At 37.6% G+C, this 18833-nt stretch overlaps 1 protein-coding gene across 1 annotated transcript; it reads left to right on the top strand.

Annotated features, from left to right (window-relative positions):
• Positions 1–4: 4 nt before the first annotated feature.
• Positions 5–14658, top strand: ramp1 (receptor activity modifying protein 1; the record flags this gene model as incomplete). Its single annotated transcript, XM_056242112.1, has 2 exons — positions 5–108; positions 13896–14658. Coding segments are annotated over 2 exons (360 nt in total), but the record flags the coding sequence as incomplete, so codon positions are not given.
• Between the last annotated feature and the right edge of the window lie 4175 nt (positions 14659–18833).

Below are 18833 nucleotides of genomic sequence, written 5' to 3' on the forward strand. Positions count from 1 at the left end.
TAGCAGTCACTATGGAAATGCCATTGAGGAGTTCTGCCTGGTCAAGTTCAAGCTGGACATGGAGGTTCTCGACCAGCAACAGTGGTGCAGCTGGGAGGACACTGTTGAGTAAGTGAGAAACATGACACTTGTAGGATTTAATATATTATTGGTAAATTCTTGATTCTGATTAGCTGACATATGACATGTGAAGGCCAAGTATGGTAACCCATACTCGGAATTTGTCCTCTGCAAGTTAGTGTACACACATTAGGAGTAGTGAGAAGTGAACACACACACACACACACACTGCAAACCGTGGACACACCCAGAGCAGTGGGGAGCCATTTTTGCTGTGGTGACCGGGGAGTGATTGGGGGTTCGGTGCCTTGCACATGGGCACTTCAGTCATTTCAAACCCGCAACTTTCGGGTTACCAGTCTGACTCATCATCACTGTCCTCGTCAGAGCTCATTTCCCAGTACATTCAGCGTCATTTCCAACATCTTCAAAATCAATATTTTGATCGCTGACAGTTTCTTCACCAGATCCATCATCAAGTGACAGTCACACTAATATTTTTTTATTATTTGCATTCAGTACTTGCTCTGCAGTAAATCACTGAGCCTATTCAAGTTTTGCTGATGATACTTCCTATTCTTTTGTTTTCTGCGTGTGGTAATATGAGTGAAACATCACTTCATCATTGTGTATCAGACACTATTTGCCATCTTGTGGAATGAACTTATTTAGTCATCAAAAATTCTATTATTGTTGTGCAGAAAAATATACTTACACTGTTACACACCTTGGGTCGTTAGCCTGTTATATTGTTATTTTATAAACAATAACAAGAAAAAAAAGAATACAATTTTTTTTTTTTTTTATGCCTGTTTCCCCGTTGCATTAAAAGTAACAGTACATGCTACAAAACTGTTACAATTTCTATTTTAAATTCTTTTTTTTTTTTTTTTACTTTCTATTCATCAAAGAATTCGTAATATTTTTGTGAAAACTATGACACATTTTAAGCAGCCCAAAAGTTTTTAACACTGATAACAATAAATGTTTCTTGAGCACTCATTAGCATATTAGAATGATTTCTGAAGGATCATGTGACTGAAGACTTGAGTATAATGGTGCTGAAAATTCAGCTTTGCCAGGAATAAAATACATTGAAATATTATTACAAATTACAATCTTTCAAAAAATATTTTAAACAGTATTATTGTATTTTATCATTAGAAATGAGGCCTTGGTGAGCATAATAGACTTCATTCAACAACTTTTGTTCAGCGCAATCCTACCTTGCCGCTGACACACCTGCATGTTTATTTGAACAGTTCATGACAAGGTCAGTGAAGAGCAGAGTTTTCTCAGTAAGAGAGTCGACTGGGGTTCCCATATTATCACATACTTCGGAGGGATTTAGTGTGCCATGTGGCACAGCTCCAGGCGTACACCGTTCCTGGGAAATGCCTCCATATGCGCAGCTGTCTCTGTGACATAATGGAGGTTATTTGTGGTGCCCCAGAAAACACATGATATTGAAGAACTTAACAAGAAGAACTGTCTTGGCTTTACCTTTGTGCCTTTGACAACTGACCCTAAAAAACTGCCACTCTGACGTTAGACTAAAGACGTTGCGCTCCAGTGCAACAGTCAAGAAAAGTGACACTGGATGTCAAGGCTGTCGGATCGGGGCCAGCAAGGTCTGCCTGTCCCTGTCATCAACATTTCATACACTGTTTGTCCCCTGCGACCTACCTCGTAAATACTGTAGCTCGTGCCAACGTGCAAAATGCTGACAGTGTTTTGCAGTTCTAGAAATCATTGTAATTAAAGGGATAGTCCACCCAAAAATTTAAACTTTGCTACTTGCACTGATGTCGTTCCTGATGTCGTGTCTGTATGACTTTCTTTATTCTGTGGAACACAAAAGAAGATATTTTGAAAATGTCTCACTGTTTTTTTTTTGTCCATACAATGGAAGTCAATGGTAACCAAACCTGATTGGTTACAAGCATTCTTCCAAGTATCTTCTTGGTTTCTGCTAGAGAAAGAAAGTCAAACAGGTTTGGAACAACATTAAATGATGACATTTACATGACTTTTTTTTTTTAATTATGTTTTCATAATTACATTTACGCACTTATAATGGAAGTGAATGGGGCAGTTTACTGAAGAATGATTTTATGATTTTATAAAAGCACATTCATTATTTGCTTAAAATTGTTGTATTATTTGAGGTGTGACGTTTAAAACATTTATGCTGTTTCATTGTCATGGTGATGTAGTTGTAAATTTAGATATATCTTTACACAGAAAATCTTGTTAACACATATATTATTTGTCTATTGAATAATTTAACTTTTATGGATTTACTTCATTCACTATCACTGTAAGTGCCTCACTTTAACCCAGATTTTTGCTCCACTATGAAGTGGAGGGATTGTCATAGCAAAATGTTCTTAGTGTTCATTAACAAAACTGCTGGTGCATTTGTTGTTATTCAGATCAAAATCTCAGAATGTTGCCCTAAAGTTGCAAACAAAAATAAGTGTGTTGAGGAGGACGACTGATTACTACGGGTGTTGTTATACTGAGCCATTATGACACAAAATGATTATTCATATCAACTTTATTAAAAGCAGTTTGAGTGATTCCCTTTAGACAGTGAGTCATAGATTCTGCTAACTGTGTATAATGGTTTGTCATGACCTTGATCTTTGGTATTTCATTTTTGTGTTTTTTTACATTAGAAGTGCTTTACAATATTAACAATATTTTTAACAAGGATTTATCTGTGGTTAAACCTTAATAACAAGCACAGACTTAAGTTAGCTGGCTTTATTTAAAATACAGAGGACATCAAAAATGCCACACTTCTTTAAATCAATAGAAAATTCATAACATAAATCTGTCATGGCAGGACAGAAAGTGAACAATATTACTCCATGATTCAATGCAGCACTTTTTTTTTACCATGAAGTTCGACTCCAGGCTCAGTTTGTCAGCCTTCCTAGAGAAGAGTGTTATTGCTCAATGATTGCTCTTTCATAGCTCAGTGGATTTCATGGTGTTCTCAGATCCTGGAGCAGGTTCAAGTGCCCCACTCACCTGTGAAACATCGCTCATTAAAGTATGTATGGCCCCTCGGCTCCCTCCATGGGGTCATCCAACTCCGTTGCTCAATTATGTACAAAGCACCGTCTAGAGACAGCCACAGGTCTGGGATGAGGGCTGAGCAACGCTGTAGAACGACGTGTGGCCTCCAATGAGCCTCAGAAGTGGTGAGGTAAGCCTTATCGAGCACTGAGGGCAGTCAACTGCAGGTAATTAAGGTTATATACAAGCGATCAGAGGCGGCAAGCACTGTTGGACTTCAGCAAATTGTCTCACCTGGGCAATGAAGCATTAAACCACTTCGGCGAGAACCAACAATCTACTGACATAGCCTTTTGCCCTGCCAAGGGTCATTCCTGTGTGTGCCGTATGCTCATTAAACTCCTCTTAAAGCACTGCTTAGAGGCAAAATAGACTTGTAAAATATATACAAATTAACAATGAAGAGCTGGAGTTAGGTGTTTGTCTAAAGCAATTTTCACTTTTCTGAAGAAATTAGATTAAGGAACAGATGTAACCCTTAAATGCATGAATGTTTCGCCAATCATTATTACATATTCGGGTCTTTAGCGACCTGGATATTTATAGGGGTATTTATCAGGATATCTGATATCTGGATATTTATTCTATATCTTACACTGATGGATCTCTATCTGTGCTGTGGCAATAATATAAAACTCGACTGATATTAAAGTAACAATTACAGAAGAATAAAATAAAGCATATTTTGTTACCTTTTGGATCTTGGAAGGGTTCAGTTTGAGCAGATGTTTTATACCATCGTCACTGTCCTCGTCAGAGCTAATTTCCCAGTATTCAGCATCTCGAACATATTCTCAAAACTATCATTTTCAACATCTTCAAAATCAATATTTTGATCACCGACAGTTTCTTCACCAGATCAACCATCAAGTGACAGTGACACTAATGTTTGACTGCGTTCAGTACTTGCTCTGCAGTAAATCACTGAGCCTATTCAAGTTTTGCTGATGATACTTCCTATTCTTTTGTTTTCTGCCTGCGGTAACTATGAGTGAAACGTCACCATCATTAGTGTACATTAATCATTAGTGTACATTAGTGTACTATTTAATTGTGTGCACTATTTAAGTGTGCATTAATCATTAATCAGACACTATTTGCCACCTTGTGGAATAAACTTATTCAGCCATCAATAAAGATTCAATTATTGTTGTGCAGATAAATATACTTACACTGTTACACACCTCGGGTCGTCAGCGACCCTATAATTTTTTTTTTACAAAAATTAATGCGAAAACAGGCATTCTTTTATATAAAAAATTATTATTATATTGTTTATAATGAATTGATTGAGGAATAAGAAGGTTAATGTCTTACTTTAAAACATGAATAAGGAGGAGAGAAGTGAATGATGTCCTGGGTCACTAAAGACCCGAGGTATGTGTTTAAGGGTTAAAACCTCACTGTGAAGTGTTTTGCTACTGATTCAACAAGCACAAAACAGATCCCAACAGGTTTAATAAAGTGCAAACATTACATAGAAGAGGAGACAAAAACTCAGAGATCGAGTTGTGGTTTCAGGTTATTTATTGCAGGAGATTATTTTAATAGAATAATGTCCAACATAATAATATTGTTGTTCCAAACAATGATATTCTTTTTTTCTGCGGAGCTCAAAAAATGTTTTGCAGACGTTGACAGTGCAGTACAGTGACTAAGAGCTGTCAAGCTCCAAAAACAGAGAGAGAGAGAGAGAAAGCGTGTCTTGAGGCATCAGGTTTGAATATGTGCATGTACGAATGAGATTTGGCAGTTGCAACAATTCCGAAACTTAAAGTTGATAAATGGGCAGCACTAACCTTTATCTATTTTTGTGCCATTACTAACAACAGATAACAAGTACCCTAACTGGATGAAAACCTTGGTAATTGGTTTGGTGATTTTCGTCACTGTCAGTATCTATAGCAAAGAAAGGATTGCCTGTATGTGCTTCAAGGCTTTATTAATGGTTACATGACAGCTAAAATGCCTTATTTAAGCTAAAATTTGACCAACACATCTCTGGTCTAAATCTTTCAAATTTGCAATGTGTATGTAATCATATTTAATTTAGACTTCATACTTCATGGCCATTTTATTGAGGTTTTGATGTGTGCTATCTGAATTAGTCAAAGAGACAAAATGTCAGACCTAATTAATGTGTTCAAAAAAGGCATAATTAGTCTGATAATAAATGTTCTTTGTTGATGTTTGAACTGCTAATTTAAAATTATATATCATTTTACAATTATATTGAGTTTAATTGAACAAATGATTGGTCTAATTAAAAAGTAAGAGACACACGTCCCAAGACTTCTAGTGTCTGAAGCTGTTATTATTCCAGGCATATAACAGTGATATTTTCAGGCCATGAGAAAATATTAGAGGCTATTCCCCATTTGGCCTCTCCAGAAATCTATTCCATGATGAATGTGATCCTCTTCAAGCACGTAATAAGTCAGAGATCCTGTAACTCGAGCTCAGGTGTCTTGACTCATTGTACCCATCATTTTTGTGTACACCATCTGGTGTTTGGGCAGTTCTGACTCTTTGGGCCCTCTGTGACCTGTTGTCCTGTCCATCCTGATGAGACTGCATGAGGACAGGCGGCTCATGAGATTGCTTGTGAAACTAAAGGAGAGAAGAGAAAGTAAAGTGACTGTTTTGGTGACGGCAAGGGAATTCTGAAATCTAGAGTTGCTGGTTAACAGACAGTCCTGGAATTTAAATGTATCTGAATGCCGTGATACGAAGTGACAAAACTTCCTGCGGTGTCTGTACTTGTAAGTTATATGAATTACATTGGGGAATATCCATATGGCTTTATACTGCCATAGAGATGTAGTAAATTCAACAAACATGTGTTACCCAACTGCATGCAATATAAAAGATGGAATTATTGGGGAAGATGCCCCCCTTGAAATCTTTCTGCTCCCCATGCAGTCGCAGAGTTTAGGTTCTGATCCCAATGTTTATCTGTTCCCCCGCGGGCATGCACCCCCCTTTTACATTACAGTCCAGGTGTGTGTGGGATAGTTTTTATTAGCTCTAGGGAATGTGACCACACTTGAAAGCATTTAACCCCTCTGTCAGCCTTGATGACACTTAATAACTTTGAGAGAGACTGAAAGAGCCAACACGAGGGTGACACTTTATAACACGTTTCAACAATTCTCATCACCTTCAGCATTCAGTGGACAGAGATAAACTGCTTCTGTAACTGTTGCAGAGGCACATGCTCGAAATGTTTTAAGGGACGTTTCTGGATCATCGAGTATGTGATCTTCTGGGTCACTGTTGGGTTCTGCTACAAACAGTCTTCAGTTGAATGTGCTGTTTCTATAGAACTCCAAAAACCAAAATGATGGATTAGTATTATTAATCTGGAAAATTATTAACATTTATAACTATGAGAAACACAGCTGACATAAAAAGGCATTTCACTGCTAAAATAAAATATAATAAAATAAAACATAAAAATAACAATTATATTGTTTTCCAGTACAATTAAGTAAATATCCTCAAACCAATATACATTTACTTGAAGCAAAATGGCTTGAGATACTGAAAAGTAGGCTACTTATTGTATTTAAAAAAAAAGAAAGAATAAATTGACAGTGGGGTAAGTAAACTACTTGTTTCCTCCTCACGTTAATTTTTTTCCCCACTTTGGCATTTTATATTAAATTGTAACTACATTTAGTTATTATTTATTTTTATTTATATATTTAATTTATATATATATATTTTAATTATAATATTTTTAATTACTTTTTTTTGCCAAACAAAAGACAAAATGCTTATTAAGAAAAATGTAATATTTCAGCATGAGCTGAAATTAGGATTGTTTCATGAATCTGTCACAATGTATACTGCAGGATTTGCAAAGAGGTTTTATTGACAAATAGTGCAGTGCCAATAGGGATGAGCAGGAGTAAAAGCATTGATCATGAAAATGGCAACGTGAAACCATTGCTGCGATCTTTATTCTGTGACTTGTTATGGTGGCAGGAAAGCCTCAGCATGAACAGTGACACTGTGCCGTAGTCACGTAAATGCGTCTCTATAGCACGCATTGTGTATTATCGTGCAATTTATACGCGAAAATGAGTTTTTACGTGCATACGATACGCAGTTTTCGCGTGCGTTTGATACGCAGTTCATTTGCATGTAATACACACGCACCCCACACCACTAATTCTACCCAAACGTATAATACACACCCGCACCCCACACCACTACTAAACCTACCCTAACCAACTCATGCGTATCCTGTGCACGTAAAAACTAATTTTCGCGTATAAATTACACGATAAACACACTGCGTGCTATAGAGACGCATTTAGTGTGATCGGGTTGCGATGTTTGTCCCTGACTCTCTCTGTCCTGTCACACAAGTTATATTTAGTGGTGTTAAACCATTTTGAAATTCAATCTGCTGTCTTACAAGAGTGAAAGCTGCAGGAAGACTTTCCCATCACATGGTCAATGGAGAAAAGCACCAGCAGTCGCCTATAGACTGAAAGATTTGCTGAGTTTTATATTGAACTCAGTATATTATTATCAGTTAATCATAGTGCAAAACAACTAAGAACTGACATTTGTGCAGCTTCTTCCAGTGCTGTCTAAGACTTCCCTCTTAAATACAAAGATTAATTAAACGGATAATAAATAATGTACAGTAAATCATAATTGAACTGAAAGAAAGAAAAGAATTTTTGCCAGTAGATAAACTTTTTAACATACCTTCATCATTTATTTCTACTTTTGTGATGAACCGGCCCTAAATTTAAGACATTATTATGCCTCAACATCTTTTGTATTCCACAGAAGAAAGTCAAACGGGTTTGGAATGACATGAAAGTAAATGATGGCCTTAATACAAAGATATCATCTGATGTCTCACATCTGCAGTCAGAGGATCTTAACCAGAACTGTTTCATCTTATCTGTATTCACTTGTTAATTGCATGATAATAGGTTTTGACAGGGCAAAAATGAAGCTCCAGGGTTCCTTATGATTAAACATCCAAATTTAACTCGTTCACTAAATGACTTCCTCTCAAACTGATGCTACAGGCTAAATATTGCCACAGCTGTTTCTGTTCATGCTGGTGATGATACGTTTGACATCTCTTCTTCATCACTCTGTACAGTTGGATGAAGTAGTTAAATATAAACAGAAATACTCATTTGTCTCTTCAGCAGAGCAGAAACTAGAAGATTATTTTTTCAGATAATTGAGCACGTCTCATCCTAGTTTGATGTGTATTTGCTTTTAATGAATTAGGAAGATTCTCTAACCAAAATGGCTTTCAAATTAAATGAATGTACAATGGCATAGTGTTTAAAACCATATATAGATTAAAGAAAATGTGATGACTGCTGTTGAATGGCACAACCTTATGTGCATGGCTTTACACTGCAATCCACCTGGAGAGGATTTGATATTATTAGATTTCTGATTCTCTCACGTTCATGATGTCGACCTCTTTAAGAGCCTATGAAATGTCACAATGGGACGATGCCATTTATACAGTTTTTACATGGATCCATATTTTGCCCTTTTCAAATGTGCTACTGTGTAGCTTCAGTTGAGGCCTGTTGTCCTCTGACCCTGTGGCCTCTTAAAATGGCCACAATGTGCTCATATATACTAATATTTTTTAATGTGTTGTGCATCAGCTGTCACAATATCAAAATTTCAGTATAGACTGTACCAGTGAAATTTGACAATTCTCTATACCAATTGCGATAACACAGGAAAGAGGAATGTGCTATTTAACAATATCCTTTATCAAGTTATTATTCAAGACAAGTAGACAGTCAGTAATAAAATAAACATCAAAGGAACAATACGCCAATAGAACAAAAAAAAGATACAAACGTTTTTGTTTTTTTGACATGCCTAACAGCAGTATGAAAGACCTATTCAAGTAAACATTCAAAAATTGGAAAAAGTGAGAACATCATCCAAAAATAATGCTAATTAAAATAGCTTCAGTTACTGGCTTCACTGCATAATTCTGTTCATGTTCAATGGTAGAGGCTTTTAATAAAGCTACTAAAGTTATCCAGCCAAAGCAGTGAGTTATGTGCCAAAGTTTAACATGTTTAGGGGTTTGTTCTCTAATCATAAGTATGAGCACTGAGCAGTACTAATATGTTCACTTCAAATATGAGCAGTAATAATAAAGACGCTTGTCTTAGCAATCACAATTAAAAATTAAAGCTGCAAGCAGCATTTAGCGGTGTTCAAGCAGTTAAGGCCTTTAAGGCCGTTAAGCACATAAGCATTTAATACATTAATTTTATTTAGCATACATTTAACCACTGACATAATAGATGGAAAACACCATTTACAGCCAATACAGGCAATTTACCATAGGAAATGTATGGTTTTAAAGCTTTTTAACAGTTATAGCGCCACCTATGGTCCGATCTCCATGAAACTCTGCATGCTTCTTCACCATGTTATGACACATGTGCTCATCAATTTTTGTCATCAGTTTTTATTTATGATTTATAGGCTTTTGAGTGTATTTTGACACGCCCCCTTTTCTAAATGACCCTGTTACAGTGAACCAAAGGGAAAAGTTCAACTTTTTTTTGATAATTATTGATCTAGAGAGTCCAGAGAATTGTCCTAGACTGGTCTGGTTCCGATCAGGCAAAAAAACAGGGACTAGTTCGCAAAAGTAGGTTTTGGACAAAATTGGCCATAACAATTTTTTTTTGCTCCAATCGAGAATCCGAGATATACATCTTGTCCGTCTTGAGCCAAGGAACACAGTGGTGTACAAATCTTGATTCTAGGTCAAACGGTCGAGGAGTTATGGGCAATTTAGTACTTTTGGTTGCTGTAGCGCCACCTATGGGCCAATCGGGGTCATACTCTGATAGGTTCTCCCCAAACTGAGGCCCTTCCACCTGGCCAGGTTTCAAGTCTCTAGGCCTTACGGTTTGGGCTGCACGATGCGTTTTAGGTTTTTTTTTTTCAAATAGCAATTACAATAGGTTTTCAGCACTTTGTGCTTGAACACCTAATAATAGGGGACCTTTTTGACAGTTATAGCGCCACCTATGGTCCGATCTCCATGAAACTTTGCATGCTTCTTCACCATGTTATGACACATGTGCTCATCAATTTTTGTCAAGTTCTGAGTTTTTATTTATGATTTATAGGCTTTTGAGTGTATTTTGACACGCCCCTTTTCCTAAATGACCCTGTTACAGTGAACCAAAGGACAAAGTTCAACTTTTTTTCGATAATTACTGATCTAGAGAGTCCAGAGAATTGTCCTAGACTGGTCTGGTTCCGATCAGGCAAAAAACCAGGGACTAGTTTGCAAAAGTAGGTTTTGGACAAAATTGGCCATAACAAATTTTTTTTTTTGCTCCAATCGAGAATCCGAGATATACATCTTGTCCGTCTTGAGCCAAGGAACACAGTGGTGTGCAAGGTCAAACGGTCGAGGAGTTATGGGCAATTTAGTACTTTTGGTTGCTGTAGCGCCACCTATGGGCTAATCGGGGTCATACTCTGATAGGTTCTCCACAAGCTGAGGCCCTACCACCTGGCCAGGTTTCAAGTCTCTAGGCCTTACGGTTTGGGCTGCACGATGCGTTTTAGTTTTTTTTTTTTTTCAAATAGCAATTACAATAGGTTTTCAGCACTTTGTGCTTGAACACCTAATGAAATGAGAAGAAATACATACAGTGCTACTTTACTATTTAACTGTCCATTGTGGGCATACAGTTGGATGGGTCTTTGTTTATTTTAGTCTTTAATGTGAATGCTAATAATACACAGGCAGACAGACGATCAGAGGTGTGAGCTCAGGGTCAGTCCATTAACAGACGGGGTTTAACAGAAGCTGGAGCTTCTCCTGAACATTAATTCCAGTAAAACTGACTCACTCTCACCATTAGTGAATGTCTACCATAAATGATTTCTTGTTTTGTTTTGTTTTAACATTTATCAGTGTTACCCAGGCACATCGACACAAACACTGACATAGCACAGTATATATATATATATACGTATATATATATAAAAAATAAAATTCAAGTTTAAAATCAATATAATATCTAATTATATTGACATGTTAACATGTCATTTGTTAACATGTCATCAAGTATTCAAACCTCTGTCTGTTATACAAAATCATCCATGGTCTGTCATCTCCTCCACTCAGTCAGTTTGTAAACATCAGGAACACCACACAGAGAGTAATGCGAGGATCGGCCCGAGGAGACTGTTGTTCCTCTGCGGAAAAGTGCATTTGGTCAGAGTCACTTTCAGTCACAGCAGCACAGGAGTGGAACTCTGTCCCTCAGAACCTCAGAGAACTCACCACATACACTCTGTTCAAAAAGCATCTAAAAACTGGTTCATAACACATCAGACATGTCAGCATTAATAAGAATATCTTCCCTCAACCCAACCTGCTGCCAGTTGTGTGTCTGCTGTGTCAATGTGTATAATATTAATTTTTTTAGAGCAAACTTGTACACTGTATTTATCAACAGGATTTGAAGAGTTATATCTGTTTTACTGCTTTTTATATTTGTATTGTTCACTGTAATCTTCATATTGTGTGTGTTTTTTTTTTTAGGTAGACAATGTTAAGATCTGTCCAGGGACAACGGATGAAAAATAGCCTTTTGGCTAATTCTGGTGCATTTGCAGCAATGCTAATTAATGTACACTGTCCCTGTCAAATAAATTAATAAATCAATTATAAAATCAATTAAAAAAATAATAAAGGGAAAACTATAAAAATGGAATTGCATTTAATAATGCAATGCAAGAGTAAGTAAAATGTAGCTCAGTGTTTTAAATTCAGTTTCCAAGTCAATCCTTTAAACCCCTCTCCTGAATTTGCAGAAGTTTCAGTCATTCTCTACTGACTTAATTCGTTCCCATTTCCTTTACCCAAACACCCATAGCCTCCACAGCCCGGCTGTGCAGGGGTGACCTACACCCATATGTGTCACACATGCCTCTTTGGGAAGATGAGACGTGCTTTTTGCACTTCCCGAGTCGAGTGTTTGAGCTGCCATCCTGCAACCCATCTTTATCCCTTGGGGTGAAATGTGAGGGGAGGCGGTGTGCAGTCTGCTCCAGCCCTTAATACAGGCCCAGAAGAAAACTCTTGATTAAAAGTCTGCACCGGTTATGCCAGGCATCCCACATAGGCTGACTAGGCTTAAAAATAGATGGGGAGGGGGAGGGGGTTCGGGGGCTAACACTCACACAGGGACCTATTAAGAGCTCATCTAAAGAAGAGTCTCTCCTTGAGCTTCTTCACCATCATCATCATTATTGGAGTGATTTCATTCCACCAGGGCTCCTTAATGGTCACTGAGATAATCATTATTTCAGCTTAATAAAGACATTTATCATGCAAACTCTCACACACAAATATGTAGTAATGGATTTGATGGATGATTAGGAACAGCACCAGAGAGATTCGTGTGAACCTATGGTTCTTTCCATGTTTCTTACAGACCATGTACAGTCAAGTACAGTCTTGAAATCTTGCAGTTTTTGATGTGAATTCATTGAGAGTACTTTTATATTTCAGCACATATTAAATTGATATTAATTTTAAAGTGAATTGTGTAATTTCTGCATCACCGGTGGCACCAAGTGGAATTGCAAAAATGGTTTTAGACAAATGACTACTTATTAAAAAAATATCTTCAATAACCTAATTTAAATATCACTATGACTTTTGGATGACCTCACTGCCGCGTGCAAATAAAGGCAAGTGCAAAACATTATCAACCAGATGACTTGAATGTTTTCTGTAGGCCAATAAAGTGGTGCCATTTTATCTCAGAGAACGTTTTCAGTTGTGGCCATTAGTGAATGGTGCTTTCCAAACACTGCTTTGTGAAGCTTCAAAACCTTTGCAAATATGGCACATTTAAAAAAGCTACCTACATTCCCTAATTGAACTAAGGCCTAATCCTGTCTGTGAAAACAGGCCTTAATGTTTAATGGTGGATCGCAGGTTAAACTTTCAAGAAAACATTTGCACTTGGTATGTAAAAGGTGTCTTTATCCAAAATTTGGCTGAGTTTTTTTTGTTGCATTTACACCGGTTTGACCAGCGCTTCAAAACAGTCAATATTGTGAAGCAATTTGTTTAATGGTAAATGGTAAATGGACTGCATTTATATAGCGCTTTCACAGACGCAATGGCCACCAAAGCGCTTTACATTTGCCTCACATTCACCCATTCACTCACTCATTCATACACCGACGGGCGACGGCAGCCATGCAAGGCGCCATCCAGCTCGTCGGGAGCAGCTGGGGTTAGGTGTCTTGCTCATGGACACCTCGACACTTGGTCAGGTGGAACCGGGGATTGAACCACCAACCTTTTTAGGTTTGTAGACAACCTACATGAACCACTGAGCCACTGCCGCCCCAATTAATTGTTTCGGAGTTGCAAAAGCTCAGTTTCTCCTATCACTAGTGGCAATGAGCTAAAAATGAACGTAGAACTACTCTAAAAGAGCAATCTTTTGAAAGTGCCACAGTGTTTACACTCTCTGGGAAATAAACCTGTGAGTGGCTTCCCTATAGTTGGCTCTGCACTTCTCCTGCCTCCTACGGGGAAAGAGAAAGTATTTTAATATCAAAAATTGACACACTTCACATTTAAACCATTTTCTCTTCATCCTGAAACCTTCAAAAGTGCACAACACCATCTTATGCAAACAGTCGACATTAACCTCCTGTTTTCTCTCCTAAAGGTCTTATGGAGAACTAACCAACTGCACGTTCATGGTGGCTCTGAAGATGAACTGTTTCTGGCCCAACCGAATGGTGGATGAATTCTTCATCCGGGTGCACAGACACTACTTCCATGACTGTTCATTGTCTGGACGGCTGCTTCACGATCCACCAAATCGGATCTTGGGGCCTTTTATCGTGGTGCCCATTCTGGTGACGCTACTCATGACTGCTCTAGTGGTGTGGAGGAGTAAACGCAGCGAGGGAATTGTTTAAGTCTACAACAGTTAACCAATAATCTCCACACTGAACAACAGAGAAGGTGATATTTCACAGACTGTGAACATTAAGAAAGACTTGTTTCTCATCAAGTTGTATATCGAAACGCTTATAGTGAACACGGTCACTGTGTTATCTACAAACAGATAACATACAAGTCGTTTATACGGACAAAAACCTTCAGCACAATTTCTTTTAAGTAGTTTTTAACTAAATGTTTTGTCATGCCAGCATTTTGTCAGTGAAACAGATCTCCAATCTGGATGCAAGTCATTATGATGATGGATAAGTATAACCTTGGATGGATAAACACCAAAGGAAGGACACTGTTATTCCCATGTGTTTGACAAACCTATGTGAGAACTGGACTCAATCACTTTGTGACACCTCAATGTATGTCACACTCATAGATGTGCTTTGTGCTAAATTATGACATTTGTAGCATGACATTCATGATTAATATTTTGTTGTAATATTTAAAAATTAAAAAGGGCTACAACCATGGTCATGCCAATAACCTTTACTATATTATGGTTCCTCCAATTTTAAAAATAAATTGAAATTGTATGAATATTACCATCAGATATTTCGGTAAGACACCTAAAAATACTTTGGCCAAAGCATCACATGCATCTCTCAAAGTTAAGTCAATCCCACAATGCATTGCAACATCAAAATCATGCAAGATTTTGGGAAGCTGGGAGAAATTGATTTCATTCAATACTGAAAAATTTTGGTCTAATGGACGCAATGTGTGGTTTATATATACAGTATGTGGTGTATGTAATATATGTGCATATATATACACACATATATATATATATACGTATACACACACACACACACACACACACATATATATATACACACATATATAAGTTAACATTCATGCATATTTATTATATTCATGCAGTCAATTCTTTTTTTAAGAAAAAAAATATATTACATTGATAGTAAAATCTATGTGCATTTATACACCACAAATGTAATCTCAATTAGGTTTGTACAAATTTATGGCACTTATTGAGCTTTAAAGATTATTTAATTCCACCATACAAAGACTGCAAAAATGACTTTACTATTGTTCTACACCACCTGGGTTTTTATTTTTAATGCCTAATGTCATAAGGGACAATGTGCTACCTCCATTACATTTAATGTTTTAATTTACTCTAAAGTGTTAGTTCAATTAGGGTTTATTGCAATCTTTGTGAACCCCCAGTAGGGTAACTGCCTAAGGGTCTATGTGTGTCTACTGTAGACAGTCCTGCAGCTCATCATGTTCTGGATCAGAGCAATCTTTTGTACTGACAGTGGCTATCAGATACTATTAGAAGCAGTGAACTGAGAGAATTACTGCATTATTTGGTGTCTCAACACACAGGCTTCAATATTTTCTTTCTTTAGGACAACCCGGCTAAGAAGCTTGCAGCATTTGTCAATGAATAATTCATGTATTAGCACTAAAATGATGTTTTTATTCACATGGTTCTGCTAAATGTTTTTTTTTTTAGTTATGTCTGTGTGTCTCTGGAGCTCTGTGTCCACAGTAAGTGGATTAAAAGCCTGTGGTTTTCACCTGCCTGTGGCGAATTGGACAGTGGCACAGGGACACCAGACGTCTCTAATGTCAGCTGAATTTCAAAGCCTCTGATTTCTCCTGCAGTTATAATAAAGTCATTTGCCCTCGACTTTTTAAATTTTTATTCCGGACATTTCCCCTCATTTGGAGGGTTGCTTTTGGGCACATCATATGCAAACAAACAGACACAAGAGAAGGCATGCGGTCATGAGTCACCAGAAGTTAGCCGTTAAATAACAGCAGGTCAGTTACAGCACAATCACTCAGCTTCTATTTCCTGAATTACTTCCATGCTGATGCCACATGATGTCTCTGCATTTTGTTGCTAGAAGGATATTCATGGAGCTTAATTTTTTAACCTCAGAGATGAATAATGATTCCTTGTAAATAACTGCCAGTATCTCCAATGCACTGATGTGCCACTATTTTAACACAAATTTTAAAGCACTGCTAGTAAACATAAATCAGTAACCTACCTAAATGGACACAACAACACACTGTTAGTCATTGTCAATCAATTTGTGATAAAGATCTCAACACTACAAGGTAATCTAAATCATGAAAGTAGATTTTAGTTTTTAAAATCATTAAACTCAGCTCTCATTTCAGCTTAGACACAACTTAGACATTCAATAATCCTAATTTCTTTCCTCTCCACCATACTGTCTAAAAAACACAGCTTTCACGGATCTTTACAGAGCTTGAAGGAACGCAAAGGAAGAAATATATATATATATATATATATATATAAAAATTGTGTTAAGTGATCTGAGATTCTTATTTAAGTGACATCAGATAATATTAAATTATTCAATCAGAAATTTCATATATAAATCCTAAAATAACCGATAGCATATGATCCTATACTTAAGCAATCCTCATGCTTTTCATGTTCTGGGGCCATGAATGCAAATTGTTTAGGCCAGGGCACCACAGGCAAAGTTTTTGTGAATAACTGTAAATCTTTAAATCCGTCAGACAGCAGATGCCTGAATATTCACATACGTACATTCAGCTGGTGAGAATCACCCAGTCAGGTATTGGCAAGACTGTACAAAAGGCTGTTGTGACATTATGAATGGCATTTACACAACTAACACTTTTTCCAGAGTAAACAATGAACTGATTTGTTGGTGTTATATCAGGGAAGTTCATCTTTCTTGAGCAACATTCATCTCTTTTATATAATCTGTATGTGGAATCAATAAAAGATTTCAAATGTGCTGTCCCTGGCCTCATATACTTTATTGATTGCTTATAAAGTTCAGAGTATTGAATAAATCTAATCCTAACTCACATTACATAAGATGCCATGTCCAATATTTGCCAATATCAGAGATGAATTGACAGAGATGAATGGATGACTACTCGATGCATCAGCCATTTATCACTTTAATAACAGGCAATTAAAAGTGTTGTTTAATCCCCTTGATGGAGGGGGAGGAGAATAATGATCTTCTCAATAGGTCCATTTGAAAGGACCGTTAGATGATAGGGGAGACGCAACGACACAAGGAATATTTACAGTCTCCTCACTAATGAGACAAACCCGTCACCCATCTCTTGAGCCACACCACAACTAATAGTCATCACAAGGGACTTATTTTTAGTTACACTCAAAGAGTTACAGTAAGTAATGCTCCAATTAGAGGGCACAGGAAATCTGTAAAGGACAATACAACACTTTTCACTACCTTTTAGACACTTGCACTAACCACTTTAAAGGAACACGCTGACTTTTTTGGACTTCAGCGTATTCACCATATCCCCCAGAGTTAGATAAGTCCATACACACCCTTTTCATCTCCGTGCGTGCTGTAAGTTAACTCTGTCTGACGCACCCACCGCTAGCCTAGCTTAGCACAAAGACTGGAAGTAATGGCTCCAGCTAGCATACTGCTCCCAATAAGTGACAAAATAACGCCAACATTTTCCTATTTATATGTTGTGATTTGTATAGTCACAGTTTATCCAAATAACAAGGTCATATGAGACACAGGGATCTTTTAATAAGCTAAAGTCCCCAAAAGTCGGCGTGGTCCTTTAACATGTTAATTCACTGTTATAAAACGGATAGTTCCGGTCCTTGATTCTGATTGGTTGAGCCGCGTTTGACCCTTCGCTAAGCCACGCCCGAAAACCGCCACTGGCCAATAGCGGCTTAGCAACCGTAACTAGGCGCGGGAGGTCTGTCAAGCTTTCGAGCGAGGGAAACATGCCGAAGCGTTTTGCGTATGGATTGTGCAAATCTGATACCCGGTATTCTAAATGTTTGGACGGTGGGGTGGCATTTTTTCTCTTCCCGAAACCTAAAAGCCAAAGGGGAGAAATCCCGGGCGTGGATCAAGCAGTGTGGAGACCCATTCACAACTAAATGTCGACAGGATTAACAAAAAAAAAAAAAAAACGCCTATTGCTTGGAAATAATGGCGGTTCTTTGTTCATAATGCATATATTTGAACATAAAATAAGACGATTAAAGGCAAGACGGAGGCTCACTGACATACTTTAAAATATGTTTCAGCATTTTGTTAATCGACGGCGGACGGCCTACTAACGTTACCCCTGTAACTCTACCCCAATCCGATCGCGGCTCTCCCGGTGTTAGATTGATGGATAAGCTGTTTGATTTGTAATTATTGGATTATTTTCACATTTCACTTACTCTTCTGTGCATGAACATAGCTGTTCAATTAGTGTGTTTCCCATTTGAATGGTCTGCTAAGGGCGGCTGCTGCTTGCGCTGGGACCTAACGTTATAGGCTTTAGCTTCAATTTTGATGAAATTATTCTCTAATCGGTTGCATATTATGTCGTGGATATATCCCTCGAATGCATACTGCTGTCCCTTTTGTCTTGCTCTCTCAGATAATTCACTTGTTCGCCAAAAATGACTAAATATCTCCTTGGGAATGTCTGACACCGGTACATTCACACTGTAATAGACGTGGCAGCCGCGAAAGCTTGACAGGCATGGCAACACTTGTAACTAAAGGAGGGCGTGGCTTAGCGAAGGGTCAATTAATCAACAAACATACTGTGACCGCATTATATTACTGCAACTGCCGTTTGTGATTCTTTGTTGCTGCATTTGTTG

This window comes from Rhinichthys klamathensis, unplaced genomic scaffold, assembly GCF_029890125.1.
Source record: "Rhinichthys klamathensis goyatoka isolate OS25496 unplaced genomic scaffold, OSU_Roscu_1.1 h1tg000693l_1, whole genome shotgun sequence".
NCBI classification, from domain to species: domain Eukaryota; kingdom Metazoa; phylum Chordata; class Actinopteri; order Cypriniformes; family Leuciscidae; genus Rhinichthys; species Rhinichthys klamathensis.